Source organism: Aspergillus chevalieri, chromosome 5 (genome assembly GCF_016861735.1).
Source record: "Aspergillus chevalieri M1 DNA, chromosome 5, nearly complete sequence".
Classification (NCBI taxonomy): Eukaryota; Fungi; Ascomycota; class Eurotiomycetes; order Eurotiales; family Aspergillaceae; genus Aspergillus; species Aspergillus chevalieri.
In genome coordinates, this window is record NC_057366.1 from 2,673,347 (window position 1) to 2,693,005 (window position 19,659).

Sequence of the window (19,659 nt, forward strand, 5' to 3'; positions counted from 1 at the left end):
CCAACTCTTCATGCAGGGAACCAAACATGTGAAACTCCAGAAAGGAAAGCACAGGCACTGCGGGAGACTCTATTTCCCCCACCTCCTGAAGCGGATCTCTCCGACATCCCTGGCTATGAATACCCCGAACCACTAGCGATGCCTGCCATCACAGAGAAGGAAGTCTGTCAGGCAATCCGACGGGCTGCGCCAAACAAGGCTCCTGGTCCTGATGGTATACCGAATCTGACCCTACATCGCGCTCTAGCCATTCCAGTCTTCCTGAGCCATCTCACTAACCTGTTCAATGCTTGCCTGAATTTGGGATACTGTCCAGAGCACTTCCGAAAGTCAACTACAGTGGTATTGCGGAAGCCTGGGAAACCTGACTATGCAGACCCAAAGGCGTACAGGCCCATCGCACTGCTTAACACAGTTGGAAAAGCATTAGAAGCAGTCATTGCAAGCCGCATAAGCTATATGGTTGAAGCGCACAATCTCCTACCACAGACCCATGTTGGAGGCCGCAGAGGGCGGTCATGTGAACATGCTATTCACCTCTTGTTGGAACGAGTCCATGCATCCTGGCGTACTGGCGCATTGGTAGCCACACTGCTCACCCTGGATGTTAGTGGAGCATTTGACAACGCTGCACATAAACGTTTGATCCATAACCTCCGGAAACGAAGGGTTCCAATCAATGCTGTCAACTGGATAGCGAGCTTCCTACACCACCGTATCACAGATATTGTCCTGATGGAGGGAGCAACAGGCCAGTTTACCACAGATACAGGCATACCCCAAGGCTCACCTCTCTCCCCAATTCTCTACCTGTTCTACAATGCAGACCTAATTGACCAAATACATGAGGCTTACCCTGGAAAAGCTATGGTGACTGGCTACATTGATGATATATGCATACTTGTCTGGAGCCGGGCCGCTGCAGCTAACTGCCGACGTCTTGAACAAATACATAAAATAGCAGAAAAATGGGAAGCTCAACATGCCTCCAAGTTTGCGCCGGCAAAATATGGGCTGATACATTTGTGGCGGAAGGTCCGAGGTGTTCCTAGACCATTGAGCTCAACCAATGCTTCAGTCAAAGTGCAAGGGGTAGAGGTTAAGCCAGTGCCTACCCTTCGCTACCTTGGTGTCCAGTTAGACCAGCATCTCACTGGCATGAAGCAAATTGAACACGCCCAAGTTAAAGCAACTGAAATGATAGCAGCGCTCCGCTCCATAGCAGGCTCAACCTGGGGAATCACCCTATCCCATCTCCGCCAAATGTACACAGCAGTGTTGTGGCCACAGATCACATTTGCCAGTTCCACATGGTTCATACAGGCTGGATGGGGCTTCAAGGCGGCAGGAAATGCTGCTAGGAAAGCCTTGGAATCTATCCAGTACAAGGCCCTCTATAGGATTGCTGGTGCATTCAGAACGACCTCTCGAGCTGCTTTAGAGATATGTCTCAACATACTTCCTCCAATGATTGCACTGGAACGCGCGGCTAAAGAATCATATCTCCGGATAGCCACCTCTCCCCTTATGGCTACCCTCATTGAGATACGCCACTCTGGCCAACGACCAGCACCAAGGAATGCATGGGAACGACGGCAACACATGCGATGGGCCACCACCCCAGACCATGACCCTCTGACATCACCGCTAGAACGGTGGGGACAGCGAATTGCAATCCCTCAGAACAGACTGGAGGTTATACACCCACATGTGACCCCCCCATGGTGGTCAGGTCTGGAGTCCCACATAGCAGAAACTCGGGAAGATGCCTTAGCAGCTCACCAAGCCGCTGTACATAACGGCGCTGACATCATTGCATACACAGATGGCAGCTTGACAGAACAGGGAGTTGGAGCAGCAGTGGTTTCACCTCTAGGGCGCCAAGCAGTTCACATTGGCTCCCCAGCTACTCATACTGTATATGCAGCGGAATTGCGAGGCGTAGAGATGGCTCTCACCCAAATAGGCAACACGTTTGGACTGACATCACAACGTTCCCATCGGGCCTATACAGCAATCATCTTTACAGACAATCAGGCGGCAATTCAAGCATGTTCAGCTCCAGGAAGGTCTTCTGGCCAATATATCCTGAGCGAGATTACACGCACTGCATCTCGGTTACAGGAATGCGGCTGGGATATACGGCTGTATTGGCTCCCTGGTCATGAAGGCATCTGCGGCAATGAGTGTGCTGACGCTCTTGCAAAAGAAGCTGCTAATTCTCCAGTACCCAATGGTGTGGAGGAGCTCACTCTCAAAGCTAGCATTCGAAGAGCCCTCTGCATAGAAGCAGCAAATGCATGGAAGACTGAATGGGCTACTTCCAGCCATGGGAGTCCCCTCCGTCGTCTATGGAAAGAGCCTTCAAAAGCACCAATGCAACTATACCAAGGCCTACGGAGAGCCGCCACATCAGTCCTCATTCAAATGCAAACCGGGAAGATTGCGCTTGCTAGTTATCTTGGCACCTTTAAGGCTATGGAATCAACTGAATGCTCTTGTGGACGTGGTCGTCAAGATATACGCCATGTTCTCCTCCACTGTACAAACCAGGCAGGACCTCGGATGCGTCATCTTACACAAGGATCAAGGCGGGAGCTGGATTACCGGGCCTACCTAACTCGGCCGGACTTGGTGCCGAAGGCAGTGCGCTTCATGCTTGAGACAGGCCTCCTAGGCCAGTTTCAAACTCTACCAACCACATACCGAGTCACAACAACAGACTTGGGGCAACCGGCAGCATAGCGCAGCCGAGGTTACACGCTTGCAGAAGTAGGGAAGGAAACGAGACAGTATCCAACAAGCCCATGGATCTTCGTGGCCATGGGAACAGCGGCACGAAAACCAGCAGCACGGGATATATACAACGAGCGGAATGGGATATCAGGATATGTGTATAAAGGCGACGATGTACATAGCGACTACCATTACGGCGGCTTACCCGGCTGCCCCGCAGGACCTGCCGCCACTCGGCCTATAGGGCTGACAGATGCGTGTATGAATAATAATAATAATAATAATAATAATAATATTTTAACTGAATACACAGCGGAAAGACTACTTTCTAAATCGACCGACTTCCACTGACCGGAAATACTTTGAAATTAACATACAGCTGATTTAACTGTAGGTTATCGTTTATAGCTTTCTTTTTGTAATATTATGGATGGTAGGCGAGAAAGAGAGATAGATTATTGGATTTTATGATAATTGTTGATGCTGTGATGGGACAGGAACAGAGAAAAATACACGCTAGTGACTAAGAATTTTTATGCAGGAAAATTGTGTTGGTATAAACGTACCCTTGGGTATATGCAAATTTACCCAAGCAATATCCCTTGGAGGCTGTATCACGGTTAGGTGTGTTAAGATGGTTAAGGATACCTGCAGTGGAGGGTGTATTGGGGTTGGGTGCATTGAATTGTTGAGCAGACCTACCAGAGGAAGATTGTCACAGGCTCGAAGTAGTTTATTTATTTATTGTTCATACACGCATCTGTCGGCCCTATAGGCCGAGTGGCGGCAGGTCCTGCAGGGCAGCCAGGTAAGCCGCCGTAGTGGTTATCGCTATGTACATCGTCGCTTTTCTACACACATCCTGGTATGTTATTCCGCATGTTGTATATCCCGTGCTGCTAGTTTTCGTGCCGCTGTTCCCATAGCCACGCAGATCCATGGGCTTGTTGGATACTACCTCGTTTCCTTCCCTACTTCTGCAAGCGCGTAACCTCAGCTGCACTATGCTGCTGGTTGCCTCAAGTCCGTTGTCGCGACTCGGTATGTGGTTGGTAGAGTCTGAAATTGGCTTAGGATACCTGTGTCAAGCATAAAGCGCACTGCCTTCGGTACCAGGTCTGGCCGTGTTAGATAGGCCCGGTAATCCAGCTCCCGCCTTGATCCCTGCGTAAGATGGCGCATCCGGGGGCCAGCCTGGTTGGTACAGTGGAGGAGAACATGGCGTATATCTTGAACCGCGTCCACAAGCACATTCAGTCGATTCCATAGCGTTAAAGGTACCAAGATAACTAGCCAGCGCAATCTTCCCTGTTTGCATTTGAATGAGGACTGATGTGGCGGCTCTCCGTAGGCCCTGGTATAGTTGCATTGGTGCTTTTGAAGGTTCTTTCCATAGACGACGGAGGGAGCTCCCATGGCTCGAAGTAGTATACATTGATAAAATAATATCCCTATATAAACTAGTGTAGCAATGCAACGAGAACAGCGCATCTGGAGAGGAAAGAAGAAGAGAAATCTATCTACTGTGACGGCCAACTCCAACGGCCAATACCGACAAACCCACCGATGGAGCAAACGCTGTCATCTGGACAATCATGGCAAACGATACCGCAGCACCCGGCCGCACAACCCATATGACCGTATGTACTAGTTTTTGAAAAAGACATATAATGTTTTATTCAAACAAGCCTTAGATACAATCCCCCTTGGGAGTAGGTATACTGGACTCCATGGTCACAAACAGCTAGTATTTCGGCGAGACATTGATAACCATCGTAATTCGATTTCGACTATCGATCCTGTAGTTAGCTTGTCCAATATCATTTCGCATGAACCATGGCTCCTAGCAACGCGTATACACTGTCCGAAACTATAAACGTCGATGAAGCAATGATCAAATATAGCATCGTGGTGAAAGTGTACAGCCAAGTGGACACACTGCATATGGCTCAACCGCTGGGTACACCTACCACAGTTACCACAATCGATAGACTAAACTCTGATCAACAGCAACAGACCCATTGGTCACTTTCTCCCAGCCATCGTGGAGCCCGTTCCCCCCAGAGACGCCATGGCCCCATACGAGCTTCAGGTCCGGAATATTCGTTTCTTTGCCGCTGATCCACTCGTTCCAGTTTGCGCGAAGGTCGTTGTGGTACGCTTGTCTGCCGCCTGATGCGATGGCTTCGTCGAGGATGTCTGCGGTGTTGCATAGGATTTTGCCGAATCGTTGCAGTTCGTTGCGCATAGCCAGGCTTTCTCCAGGAGAGTACACCTTTACGCGCGTCAGTTTCATGGATTATGGAATAAGGAAAGGGCTGTACCTTTTGCTCGCCGCCGACGTGGACAATGACAGTCTCTAATCCTTCCAGTTCTGGCTTTGCGCTCAAAAAACCCATCAAGTTTTTTACGGCATTGTCTCTTGCGCCAAAGTCAACGAGTATGATCTTTTGAGGTTTGAATTCAGCTGTTAGGTCAACGGCACCGTCCAACTGCGAGTAATCAAACGCCCCAAAAGGAACTTGTGCATGTCTAGCTGCCACATCCCTAATAGCATCTGGGGCTTGTGTCACCTGCAAAAAGGCCAGGGGCCCACTTCCATGAGCCCTCTTCGTGAGGACCTGCCACGCAAAACCTCGTGCTGTCTTACTCGATGCTGACAAACTGACCAGCACAGCTTGCGAAAGATCCGCGTTATCTTTGGACCAGGGGATTTTCTTGCCCAGGGGACCGATTGGAGGATAGATTTCTGGATCGGACGTGAATGTGTGTCTGTTGAGTAAGTAGCCGGTTTGCCAGATCGCGCCAAAGAGAGAGAACCAAGCCATTTGATTTAGCTGTTCCTCTGGGAAAGTGAAGGATGTCGTGTCGCTCGAAAGTTCATGACGCCTTTTCACTTGGTACTGGTTATACACTGACATGACTTGTTCCCGATGCTTCGACACCTCAACCCAGTAGCCATCCGGCTCAGAAGCTTGCAGTATCAAATCCACCGGCGCGGAAGCCGTCGGCCAAAACCCAAAAAGAAGTGTTCCCGGTAGGAGTGACGAAATACTCGACTCTAGGACGATCCCGAATCCCCACGCTGGGACGATTCCCCATTGTGTGTTATCGCTGTATGGCTCTGGGGCCGCATTCGGGATTGGATATACATCCCACCTGAGATATTCGATTGATGATTGAATTGCTTCATTTGTGGGAAGACAACGTACCAGCGGAGCATCTCCCCCAAGCGAGCATAACTCAGGTTATTAGACGTCAGGCTTATCACAACAGGCTGTACACGGACGCAATCCGTAACCAACTGCTTGCGCTCTGGATAGATAGATGCATCAACCGAAAAGGTTGCGTGAGTCCGATTGTTGGACTTGGAGACCACATGGAATTCCATTTCCTTCGACAAAGTATTTCTCATATAGTCGGAATAATAATGAGGATTGTAGGATGAAAATTTAGCATGTTAGAATATTTGTACTGAAAACCACCCCGCGAAGATAATCCCCCGATGATCCGCCCCAATTAGTGATCGGGGCCTTAATTGCACCGACTCTGGCAATGATTATGTGAACACGGCATCTCTTTTGAGAATATTCATTGACAATACGAATCTCATGTTAGGACCTACTAGGAATGACTGGTATTTATACAAATTGAGGAGCTAGTGATCGCTGTACAATAGTCGCGCACCAAGGTGAGTGACCATGGAAGCAATCAATATACTGGCCATAAATAATCCCCCATTTAGCGCATGTACAATATCTCTAAATACTAATCCAACAACCAATCAATCCATATTCCTTCTCTGCGCTATTCACAATGTCCCAACTCGTTTCAAAAACATCATCATCGGCAACACTTTGCTTGCAACGCGACGCAGGGATTCGAATCTTTATAGCGACATCTGCTCACTATTTCCTCAATTCATGTTGAGAAACACTCTCGAGCAGGATATTAAGCAAGAAAAAAGAGATGTCCATTCCCGGCTACATGCTCCGTCCGGTGCAATCCGCCGACATTCCTGCCCTGAGTGATCTGTTATACAAGTCGAAGCTCTCCCTCGCAGTCAACTTCTATTCAAAGACTGGCCAAATGAAGCTGTACAAAGACGAAACTACGCTGCCGCCTTTGAAGGTCTGGATCTACCTAAGACTGAGTTTGTGTCCGTTGTGGACGATGAAACCGGAGACCTTATCGGCCATCTTGCCCTGACTCGCAGGTGAACAATATCCAGCACTGAGACACGATCAGTTCTACCTGGAAACGAGCAGAAAATGCCAGAGTTCTTCAACCCGGAGGTTCTCGCAGCAGTTGGGGCTGCTGCAGCTGAGCTGACTCAAGATACGAATAACATCGATCATTATGGTAGGAATTTGCACCAGCCTTCTTCATGAAAATATGTACACGAAACCAAGCTAATCGAACCGGCCTCTAGAACTGACGTATATCATTGTCAACCCCGCACACCGTCGTCGTGGCATAGGAAGAGCTCTAATGGAGCATGTGTTCAACAAAGCGAAAGCTGCCGGAGTGCCAGTCATGCTTTCCACAGAGCCACAGGTATATGAGTTTTTCGTCATATGGCTTTAAGCATGTAAAACACGGGGATTTTGATCTGGCGAAATGGGCTCCTCCGTATTCTGGTTTGGTATTTTCCGGTTGGCTAGTATGAGTTGGGAGAGCCGGGAATAATCATATGACCAAATCCAGTTGACTTCATATGTTATATTCAGATTAAACCTCAACTAAATATTGTATAAGTTTTTTGATGATCTTGAAAAGCGATTGCATTTGGTGTGATACGCGCCAAGATCACGTGACTTCCCGCGTATCGAAACTCCGCCTGGAGCGCGATATTCTGCCACCGCAAAAGCCGGGCCAACGCGGGCAGGAAAGCAGGCCTTCATAACGCCCTTTTTCGCAGCCGCTTCCCGCCAATCACCGCTTCCCGTTCTTTTCCAGATCAACTGTTTCCTCCTCGCTTAGTCAATTCCAGCAAAAAGATAAAAGGGAACCGTCAAATCACGTTTCTCCGCCCGCAAGACATATTTAAACAGGCCTTTTGCTCCCGTTTTCTTCTCTTTTCCTTCCCCTCTTTCAACCCTCTTTTTTAGCAGTCCGACGCGTCACGTCCATCACCACTTTTCCATCCCAAAAGTGGTTTTCCATTTCACTATAATACATTTTATACTCTTCTTTTATCTCTAAACACTCAACAACATGTCTGGACGTAAGTTCTTCCTTTTTTGCCTTGTCGTTGGTGATGTCGCGTCTGATCGCCTCCTGCACGTGATGTCGTGATTGCTGCCTCAGGCTACAACACGCCTTCTCGACCTCCATCCACTCGTCTCATACAATACTAACAATCACTATAGGTGGCAAAGGTGGCAAGGGTCTCGGCAAGGGCGGCGCCAAGCGTCACCGCAAGATCTTACGTGACAACATCCAGGGTATCACCAAGCCCGCTATCCGGCGTCTCGCTCGCCGTGGTGGTGTCAAGCGTATCTCCGCCATGATCTACGAAGAAACCCGTGGTGTCCTCAAGACCTTCCTCGAATCCGTTATCCGTGACGCCGTCACCTACACCGAACACGCCAAGCGCAAGACCGTCACCTCACTGGACGTCGTCTACGCTCTGAAGCGCCAGGGCCGTACCCTGTACGGTTTCGGTGGTTAAGCTGCTGTTTGATATTGTTTGCGTGCTTTGGATTTCGATTTCGTGATGGGTATATCTCGGGGTTATGGGCTTGGCGGATTCGCTATATGGTTAACTGGGTCATGGAGTATCAAGGATGCGGGTATTTCTAATGCGCTACGGTGATATTGTTTGATTTATCTATCTACCTTTGGTTTACTGTCGGTGTCAACGACACTTTGATGGATACGGGGTTCGAATTAGAATGGAATTGATTTCCACGGCTTCATGAATAATGTCTTATCCTGCACTCGTAGATGCATAAAGTGCATAGCACATGGCTCTAGCACATAGCCCGTAGATTTCTCGAATGTCGAATGGCCGGCAACCCGAATCACATGTCTATCAGTTACCCGTGACGTCATTACCCAACCGTCTCCAATAATGCGATGCCGACGAACTCACCACTATCCATCCCTTTATTACTCTATTTCTTCCAGATATATCGATGAGGAATGATTTAACATAGCTGGGAACTGTCGATTGTAATTGTGCTGTCTATTCAGTTCGACCGGTGCACCTCTGTTGAAGCTATCATCGCCGTTACAGTACTACTACAACTGGTACGACCCTCATAATACACCGTCGATTCTTTCGATCTTATTATATCCCGCAGACGATAAAGGGCAACGAGAGTACTTGGAGCGGGAAAGTAATGGCGGAATATCATCTTTCATATGAATCAGAATTGGTATCGTTGTCCCTTCGCGTTCTTCTACTCCGTCTCCTATCTGAACTACCTGGATACTGACATCTCCTCTCTCTGCAGGACACCTTCCAGTTATACTACCGATACAATGAACCACCAAAAGAAGACTGGCGCACCGCAGCGCTACGCGGTCCCGCTCTGCCAGCTCTTGGAAATGCCCTAGCCGGCGCCATGGGCTCTGCCGTATCCAACGTCGCAACATACCCGTTAAGCGTAATCGTGGCGAGATTACAGACCCGGAGACAGAACCGCGCGAACAAGTCGGACAACAATGAGAAGGAAAATGAAGATGAGGACGAAGAGGAAGATACGAGCATTATCAGCGCAGCAAAAGAGCTCTACCAGAAGGGCGGGTTGAAGGCATTCTACCCCGGTCTCGCGCAGGACACAGCAAAAACAGTAGCGGATAATTTCCTCTTCTTCCTGGCATATTCGTTCTTCCGGCAACGACGGACCAGGGCTCGGTTCGGTGCGCAGCGTGCAAGAATACATACTAGTATTGTTCTCCCGGTGTTGGATGAGTTGGCTATTGGGATTTTGGCAGGGTCGTTTTCGAAGTTGTTTACGACGCCTCTGGCAAACATCGTTACGAGAAAGCAGACTGCTGCGTCGAGCAAGAAGGCGAGGGAGATTGCAGCACAGATTAGATCCGAAAAGGGTCTCAAGGGGTTCTGGTCGGGGTATTCGGCTACGTTGATTCTCACGCTTAATCCGTCGATTACGTTCTTCTTGAACGAGGTGCTGAAGTATACTCTTTTGCAAGGAGAAAAGCGCTCGAAACCCTCGCCAGCTACGACTTTCTTGCTTGCTGCTCTGAGCAAAGCGGCCGCATCGTCAATCACATATCCCTTCTCGATGGCCAAGACCCGAGCCCAAGTATCCGGCAATGCTAGTGTCAGCAATAAGAAAGCCACCAATGAAAAAACCCTCCTAATCCTCCTCACACCCCAAATCCTCCGAAACGTCGTCTCCATCGCCCGCAGAGAAGGCCCGACAGCCCTCTACTCCGGCCTTCCTGGTGAAGTCTTGAAAGGCTTCTTCTCGCACGGCTTCACCATGCTCGCCAAAGACGCCGTTTACTCCCTCATCGTGAAATCCTACTACCTCCTCCTTCTTGTTCTCCGCAAATACCCGACCCCAGAAGAACTCATCGAGCGCGCACGCGAACGAATGGAAGAGTATGCTGAGGTTGCTCATGAGGGTGCGAAGGATTTCGCAGAGAAAGCTAAGAACGGTGCCGAGGATATTGCGGAGAAAGCTAAGAATGGTGCTGAGGTGATACTGGAGTCGCAGCCGGGACATGTTGCTGTTGATGCGAGTTCGTATGTTACGCCGGGGGGTATTGAGTCGTCTTCGGCGCTTCCGAATGAGACAGCGGACTTGCTGGGGGATTATGTTGGGGGTGATGAGTGATTTCTGTATATTCTGTTTGTATATCTATCTAGTTGCCGATCTTGTAATAAGGCTACAGCCCTGTATGTTTAGTCTTCTTAATCGCTGTCAGTCTTGCCTGGACCGTGTATTTTTTGCATCCCAGCCTCGTAACAAAATAGTTAACTATGACTCCCTCCATCACTCAAAAACGCTACCGTTGTTGCAGATCGTCCCACTCATTCAGAACTGTTGTAAAAACGCCAGAGCTTAGAAAGGAGATTTTGCTGAAGTCTTTTCTCCCCTTCCAAGCCACATATCTGTGCTGTTTTCAATAGAGATATTCCATCCGCCAAACCGAGTTATGCCGTTGAATTGCTATGGCATATTGCATACCTGGAACAAGACCACCACATCCTTGTTCGGAGAGAGTATTGATGTCTTTATGGTTTTTTTTTTTTTTTTATCTATCTAGAGAGCTGAAGGGTGTACCTGGTGCTTTTCTTACTGCGTTAGCTGGGATCAAGTTAGACGGGGGCCGGGTGCAGTACATATTCTTACGTTTGACACATTGTTACCAACCTCACTAGGTCTTTCCCTTCTGAGGTAATCGTACCAGTCTTGACCGTTGTTGCAAGCTTCATGATGCGTTTTGCTATCATATCGAGTGACCTTCTCTAAGGGAAATTCCGCAGTTGTATGGGAATCGCTGTCAACGATGGTCCAGCCTTTAGCTCCTACGCCAGCCCTGTGTTACATGAGTTGCTAGAGTAGAAATACGTTGTTTTCCCGCAGTCCTTCTGTTAATTACCGGCGCATAGCCGCTGCAACTGCCGTTCTCATAGAATGCATACCTGTACCTTCATGGACTGGCTGAATGGAGAAGAAAAACAGATAAAGGCATGTTAATTTCTGTCACGGGCTCGGAATAGTAGATAATAACGAAATGATATTCCTATCTAAACTATTGTAGCCATCGACGAGAATATCGAATCTGAAGAAGAAAAGAAAAGGAAGAAGAGTCTATTTACACAAAGAAGCCTTATATATGGTTGTGTGTGGCCTCGCTAAGCAGCTGTTTGTCTCGATTGCTTTCATGGCATTGTTTGCCATGTTGACAATGAATGTTCATGAAGGCACTGAGCTGAGCCGTCACAATTTCAGCCACTGCAGTTCATTTAAACGGAGATGAACGAATCAGCAGATACCTTGGCTTCCTGTAACTCTCTCAATGTCATTTTTTCTATTCATCAAATAGATGGAAGTTCACTGGCATAGTGGCTAATACCCCGTCTATCCCTGTTTCCATATTTGTGACGGCCTGGTCACGTTGGTTGATTATCACGTGAGGTGTGGTTGTTTGCTTTATTGCTTTGTTGATAAATATGGCGTTACCTCCTTTCTTCCTTCCTCATGTTGATTATTCTCGTCGATAGCTACCTAGGTAGAACCCATGAGTTGGACGTTCCATCATCCTAGTAGAGCGCCGTGACATAATAATCAACATCCTCCTTTTATACCTTAGGGAGAGAAATACCAAAGGCTTCTCCCTTCAAGGGATTCGCTGGTGCCGCAGTTCGGGAGCTGGCCAGGCTATAACAGTGTCTCCATTCAAGTTTCCATCCTCAAGTTCATCCTCAAGTCAAGTCAAGCGCTGCTTCAGTTAAGTTTCTAGAGCTCAGGACTGAAACTTCTGTTGTTGGCATATTCAAGTTCAACTTTCAAGAAGTCCAGTGGTTGCGACTATGCTGGCACCCCTTCAAGTTCTCAAGACTTAAGTTTTTCAAGATTCAAGCTCACGATCCCTTTCTTAAAGATCATGGACCCCTTTCAAGAACTCCGAAACGAATTTTCTTCTACGATCCGCGCCCTCCAGAATGAAATCGAATCCGTCAAAAATGAACCCAAACCACTTCAACGACCAAAGCCATGCCTCCCTGATCCCGAGAAATTCAATGGCCAATCTTTGAAGTTTGATACCTGGCTTGCTTCGATGAAGGCTAAGCTTAGGATTGATGCTCCAGCTATTGGTGATGCAGTGGCTCAGTTCTACTATGTCTATCTGAATCTGGAAAGCAAAGTCCAAGCTCTAGTTCTTCCCCAGTTATCTTATGCAGAAGACACCAACACCTGGGATTACAACACCATCCTTGATCAACTATCTCTGGTTTATGACAACCCCAACAAGGTTCAAGAAGCTGAAGATTATCTACTAGTCCTAAAGCAGGATAGTGGTGAATCTGTGGCAGCCTACATCGCCAAGTTTGAGAGGATTCTTTATGAGGCAAAGGGCAAAGATTGGCCTGATGTCACCAAGATTTCAGCGTTCAGGAAAGGCCTCAATCCTACTCTCCGAGGACGTCTCAACCAGCAGTTGAATCTTCCAAAATCATACACTGATTTCCTTCGTGTGGTTCAACAATTGGGAAGTCATTCTTTCAGCTCAAATTCCACCAATGTTTCCCACTCTCAATCACACCAATCTGGCTCTCACACCAAGTCTGATCCTATGGACCTCAGCGTCATCAATATCAACTCCCTGTCAGCAGCGTCCACCTCCCTAGATGAAAGGAACAGACGACGACAACAAGGATCCTGTGTGAGATGTGGCTCCTCTGATCATTGGGTGAAGGATTGTTCCATGAAGGCACACAAGGAATCCAATAAAATATGGAACCAGCAGATGATTGCAAGGTTAGAGGCAAACCGTCTTGATGACCTTAATGATCTCGATGATTGATTTTTGGAGATGTTTGGACATGTTCATGTGTTTTTCTTTTTCAAGTGTCTCATGTATTGTTGCCTTCTCATGTTTTCTTACCTGTGGGTTGACCATGACATTGAGGACAATGCCTATTGAAGCCGGGGGGTAATGTGACGGCCTGGTCACGTTGGTTGATTATCACGTGAGGTGTGGTTGTTTGCTTTATTGCTTTGTTGATAAATATGGCGTTACCTCCTTTCTTCCTTCCTCATGTTGATTATTCTCGTCGATAGCTACCTAGGTAGAACCCATGAGTTGGACGTTCCATCATCCTAGTAGAGCGCCGTGACAATATTCAGCCTCGATTCTTTCTTTTCTGTTTCATCGTCCCGCAAAATCCCAGTGCTATGGGCTGACCATCAGAGGTATTATAAACGCGCGTCTTGTCACGAGTCTTCAACAATCCTATCACCTGAATAAAGGGCTTTGTAACAGCCTATTTCCTGCAAGTATCCGGCGTTCAATCAGTGTCCAAAAGCAAAACAGGACCCGCCATGCGCCCAGATTTCAAGAGTGGCATGGTCGCTTTAAGAGCTTAGAAGCGACAGGGCAACTAGGCGGACATAGAGACAGCTGATATTATTCATTGCTTGTCCAGCATGTTACCAAATCCGATTTCAGACTGGATGTTGTTAGGGACACAATTTGGATATACCCCTGCACCTTCAGCTCCAGCACCCACACTTGCATCACCACCCACGTCGGTAGATAGAAAACCGCAGAAATACCAGGACTCCATGGAATCTTCAGGGACCAGATTCAGGTTTCAACGGAATTTGAGTGCCTCTCGACTGATTGGACCACAGAGCCAGTCGATGCAGTGGTTCTCGCGTGCAGGTCAATATATTGAGTCCACGACTCTTTTGGCCTTCGATTGATCTAATAGCATGGCTCTTTTTGCGTATTCATAGACTAGTAGGTGAAATTTCGAGAATCAAAATATCACGTGGTGTCAATGAAGTCTCCTGGCGAGGGAACGACAGAAGACAGGCTTTCGAGGATCAGGGGCTTCTTGACATGCTTCCAGACCAAAGACCACTACAACGCAACATTCAACAAATGTGCTGATTTAGTCGCTTTTCAGACCATCTCTCTAACATGGGGGTATCCCAAGAGGAAATTAAACTGCAGCTCGCAAAATTCTTCGAGCCGTCGAATGCTTGTTTATCTTTGGTCACTTTATCCGGCCTTTCTGGTAGTATACAGTATGGGTCGTTGTCCCACGATTCCATGTAGTAAGTTTCTTGTAGATATCTACCTCAGGAGAGTTAAACCTGGGGTCCATCCATGAGATAGTTGACTCATACATTGCCCATTTCTTGATGCCGGAAAACGTCGCTCTGCTGTTTTTCGAACAAAGACATAGTACCTGGCAGGGGTTACGGAAAATGATCTGGTTTCATTATAAATATAGAGTTATGTATGGATATAGCGCCCATGTCAATGCAGTACCCGAATCACGACTCCATTCGCAGAGATGAGACCCGGACAGTCCATTATCGACCCTTTCTGTCTGTCATTAACCAGCTATATCGAGTCCATCACCGTGCGCACCCTCGGACCTCTTTGAGGGGCCCATTCGGTGACGAGCGGGGATATGTCTCGTCCCCGAGAACCTAGCGTAGCGTCCAGTCCCTCGATGATTCTCCAGCGATCCGAGTTATCCAATGTTCTATTCCTTGAACACAACAGCCAATGTCATGCTTAGCAATGCCGAACTCCAAGAGCCCCCCTCTAGTAAGCGCCCGCAAGGCACACAGGGCAGATAATCTCAGTTGAGTATGGAGCGGAGGCCAAATCGAAGTTACTAGGAATATTTCCGAATAATGCGCCATGTGAGCAGGTCAGGCGAATAGTAGACAAAGCAGTGTGCCTTGGTAAGCCCCGCGCAGTGATGATCCCTGTGATCTTATGCATGCGACTATCGGGTATTAGATGCATCGGAGAATAAACCACATGAATAGAAGCAATTACATGAACTGTTCCTATATATTGTGTTGTACTCTGTAGAAGACCAACCGATAGTATGAATTGTCTACGGACTAATGGAGAGTGAAAAAATCGTGTACTTTGTAGACAACTCGCTTAGCCGATCCCGTGACTCTAGGCGTTTTTACTACTAGTTACTCCGTACAGTAGTTATACTTGTCAACCTCGCGACTCCAACATATAATTGTTTTTTGCGCTAAATAATTGTTTGGGGCCATCTAAGGCAAAATGAGAACGAAAATGCCCCTACCATACTACGCCTTGCTATACCCTATGCTTACGCTTATTTTTGTATTTACTCTATTCTTCCTTAGCACCTACCTCCTCCAAGACAGGGAACCGTCGCCCTTGCCATATTCACTCTCAGCCTTGCCCGTCAGCCTGCAATATGCCTGGGATAGCAACATGCAGTATATATACAGCGCGTTCGCTGGCTTGTCTAGCATCTCATTATCCACAGACGACATCAAGATGTTTCTCAGATCGATTTTTACCAGCGCGATGATCCTCTTCTCGGGGAGTAGCATCGTACATGGCGCTAGCTCTCCGGGGTGCGGAAAGGACTTGCCTATGGTGCAAGAACCTGGTGGGAGTTATTCGACGAATATCACCACGAAGGATGGACGAGAGCGCTCGTATATCATTCACATTCCCTCGAACTATAACAAGAACGAGCCGGTGCCGGTGATCTTCTCGTTCCATGGACGGACCAGGACGGCGAAGTCGCAGGAGAAACTGTCGCAGTTTAGCAATGAGGAATATAATCCGGATGCGATTGCGGTATATCCCCAAGGTATCAAGGTATGTATCTCTCTCTGTGGGAGAGTGAAGGGTAGAAGCTGACGTGAGCAGAACCAATGGCAAGGCGACCCTAGCTCCCAAGGAATCGACGACATCAGTTTCACATTGCAAATGCTTGACCACTTTGAAGACCGCTACTGCATCGACCGAACCCGTGTCTACGCAGCCGGTAAATCCAACGGCGGCGGCCTGACCAATCGGCTCGCGTGCGACCCAACAGCCTCCCAACGTTTTGCAGCTTTCGCCCCCGTCGCGGGCGCATACTACCAAAACGTCACCGAGGACAGTTGCAGGCCCAACACGGTGAAGATCCAGTGCAATCCCGCCCGCACACCGATTCCCATGCTCGCGTTCCACGGCACTGCGGACGAAACGATCCCGTATACAGGGGGCGGCAGGCGCGGGAAGTGTTTGCCTTCAGTACCGCATTTTGTGCGAGAATGGGCGAGCCGCAATGATCTGGGGGGTAAGAACGAGACGACGACGACAAACGGCGGGAAAGTTGAGGTTTCGAGGTTCGGCGACCATGGGGAGGTGGTGCATTATCGGATTGAAAGGTTGGGACATGCGTGGCCGAGCACGGAGCCAAACAGTGATAATCCGCATGGGACGTATGTGGACGCGACACCGATAATCATGGGATTTTTTGATCAGTGGACATTATGATGATCAGGGTCCAGGTCTTTGACGATAGTAGTGTACGATAGCAATGAATGAACAACAATAATGGAGTACCTTGGATGCTCGAGCCGTACCGCCCCTATCGACAGGGAGTCCCGACAGCCAGCCAGCTAGCCCCAAAACAGAGTAGCCGGAGGGCAGCCAAGAAGCCGCTACGGCATAAAGTTTAGCCAAGAAGTAACAGTTATTATTCGGCCGAAAATCGTACCCATTAGTAGCCCACATCTGTGCTAGATAGAGCGTTTCTACTGGCAATCGCCGGGGATGAACACACAGACGGATTATCTTCCAACGCCGGTGCCAACCACGAGTCGATTGTCACCCAATCCCGAGGACCGGAAAATGTCCAAGCGTTTTACTTATTCATGCGCCAAGCAACACGGCTGGGAGATTGGCAATGGCTGACGTTGCCCCCGTGGTTGAGACAAGGATCACTGGGTGTGCTGATCGGACGGTTAATTGAGGTTATTCTGTGATGTCTTGGGAGTAAGCGAGATTCTGGCTGATTTCCTGTTCGGTTTGGTCGGTCAGAGTAAGCAAGTAATCAGCAATGAATCAGCTCTCGGGGGAATTTCAATCTCCGAGTGGAGATGCTACTATGTATGGAGTTAGGTACCCAGTATGCTATGGAGCACTTCGGAAGGATTCAACTGGTCTATGAGTATGGTTATGGATAGTTGCCGGAATAATCTTTGCGATATTATCCCCTGACATTCCCCGAGACTGGACTGCCAGAGAGTTAGGTTCTAGTGATCTGCACCAAAATAACACGCAGCACAGAAAAGAAAGTTCCAGTTGAAGCCGGTCCAACCATACATACCAAGCGCACAGTGGCCGATGGCACTAGTTTACCACAGCACGCTGAAAAGACGCAGAGATTTTCGGTTCGGCCAGTCACAGCAATCAGCCGCTTTAAGGTTCCGTCTGGGACGAAAAGGTTTCTGGAAGCGTCCACAAGTTAGTCGGGACTAGGCCAAAGTCAAGTGGATGAAGTTGAAGCCCGTACCAGAAATCAGGTGGTTGCAGATGACGAGGCCTCGTTTTTTGGGTCGCGTGTCACGTTCCTGCTGATTAATGGCCTTGGCGGTCATGTGACTAAAATACAGACGGAAACGGCCTGTGTAAAGTTTCAGTCCGCGTCACTAATTTCAACTACCTTACATGACTTCCCTATCCATCGAAACGTCTATGGATTTAATAAAAACCAATGTACATGCGATTGGAATATAGATTCTAATCAATTGATTCAGAGGTGCTATATTTGGTACCTGTATGAGACAGCCAATAGCTACCTGAAGTTGTTTGCCGGCAAAAATATATATATTTGTTGCGGAATAAATTAGGGTCACAAATCTCACATATAGATTGTTCTTCAGCACTTGCTGGCTACTGATAAAAAGATACAATGGAAAAATAAAAGGCAGTGAGATGATGAAGGCTCAACATTACTATATAAACAGTTTCTGGATGCTTGTTGAGTACTTGCTAATCAGTTTGCTGCTGTTCCTGAATTTGAATCCGCTGCCTCATAAGTGTAACGGGCTAGGCCCGAAAGGCACCTCGAACCATAAATGGTTCTCGATTGAAGCTATTCACAAGAGCGTGCCGAAGTCAGGTGATCGTAGATCACCTGATCACGAGTATATAAATCCACCGCCAGCGTGTCTTTCTTTCTTTCTTTCTTTCCTTTCCCCAACGAGTTCTTTTGTACATATCTATATATTAGATAGCAAGGCTTCGGCCCATTACATTAGAACTCGTTCGCCCTCATCTATCTACTTATTTATTGAACAACGGATTACGCATCGGATTGAACGCGCAACGGATCGTACATCGCACACTGGACACACTGGACACACTGGACACACTGGAAACACTGGACACACTGGACACATTGAACGATTGGACATACCGGATAACTGGATACATTGGACATCGGATATCAGACATCGAAATTCACGGATAGTTGAGCTATTTACAAACAAATCAATAGTCAAGTCAGTCATATGACCACATTTTCAGCGGAAATCAGCGACCACGAGTCAAACGACCAAACCGACGGCAACATGGGAGACAATATACACTCAGGAGGGACCACCACTCCTGTCCCACAAGATCTTGTCGCAGTTATTGCAGGACTTCAACGACAACTGCAACAAATGGAAGAACGGCGGATTGAAGATCTTCGTCGTCTCAAAGAAGAGTTGACGAGCCCACCCAGAGAGCCCTTGCCACAACCGACTATTGAAGAGATAGCCCCCCAACCAATGGCGGACCCTGTTAGGAGACCTCGACCCAAGCTGACAGACCCAGAAGTCTTTGATGGTCGAAACCGAAGTCTCTACCGTCCGTTTCGAAGCAAGCTGCGCGCTAAACTTGAGGTCGATAAAGAAGCCTTGGGCAATGCCTATGATCGTATGTGGTATGCTTTTGGCCGTCTAACAGATGGGGCTGCTATGCAGGTGCTGCCCTGGATGGAGCGGTTTGCTAAGAAAGGAGCTACTGAGAGCCAGCTGGACGGAATGCTTGATCAAATGGACTTCATCTTTCTGGACCGGAATCTGGAGGAGAAGGCTGTACGAGACCTTGCAAGCTTGAAACAGAACAACAAGCCCTTCACAGTCTTTCTCACTGAGTTCAACCGACTACTCATGGAAGCTGATGGCCATAACTGGCCTGAAAACACAAAAAGGTCCTACCTAGACAATGCATTAAACCGTGAGATGAACACACGCCTTGAAACTGTTGAAAAGAAAAATGGATTTGAAGACTATTGCCGCCAGCTACAGCAGATTGCGGACCGGATGGAGAAGAACCAATTGCGGTACTCACGGAACAATAAGCATACCACCTCAACTTCTCCAGCTCACCCTGTGAATACCACCCGTGCTTCCTCTCCACCCCAAGATATGGACT

General features: G+C 48.1%; 4 protein-coding genes across 4 annotated transcripts; 3 read left to right on the forward strand and 1 right to left on the reverse strand.

Annotated features, from left to right (window-relative positions):
• Positions 1-4,711: 4,711 nt before the first annotated feature.
• On the reverse strand, positions 4,712-6,127 carry ACHE_50953A (DUF2855 family protein; the record flags this gene model as incomplete). The annotated part of the gene is made up of 3 exons (XM_043280726.1): positions 4,712-5,011; positions 5,061-5,895; positions 5,949-6,127. The coding sequence occupies 3 exons, from the start codon at positions 6,125-6,127 to the stop codon at positions 4,712-4,714; spliced, it is 1,314 nt and encodes a 437-aa protein (XP_043138277.1).
• Positions 6,128-7,953: 1,826 nt separating this feature from the next.
• On the forward strand, positions 7,954-8,410 carry HHF1_2 (histone H4; the record flags this gene model as incomplete). The annotated part of the gene is made up of 2 exons (XM_043280727.1): positions 7,954-7,963; positions 8,109-8,410. 2 exons carry the CDS (start codon positions 7,954-7,956, stop codon positions 8,408-8,410), a joined length of 312 nt encoding a protein of 103 aa, XP_043138278.1.
• Positions 8,411-9,083: 673 nt separating this feature from the next.
• Positions 9,084-10,550, forward strand: ACHE_50955S (putative mitochondrial carrier protein; the record flags this gene model as incomplete). The annotated part of the gene is made up of 2 exons (XM_043280728.1): positions 9,084-9,119; positions 9,198-10,550. 2 exons carry the CDS (start codon positions 9,084-9,086, stop codon positions 10,548-10,550), a joined length of 1,389 nt encoding a protein of 462 aa, XP_043138279.1.
• A 4,984-nt stretch (positions 10,551-15,534) lies between these two features.
• On the forward strand, positions 15,535-16,728 carry ACHE_50956S (alpha/beta hydrolase family esterase; the record flags this gene model as incomplete). Its single annotated transcript, XM_043280729.1, has 2 exons — positions 15,535-16,062; positions 16,114-16,728. The coding sequence occupies 2 exons, from the start codon at positions 15,535-15,537 to the stop codon at positions 16,726-16,728; spliced, it is 1,143 nt and encodes a 380-aa protein (XP_043138280.1).
• Positions 16,729-19,659: the final 2,931 nt, after the last annotated feature.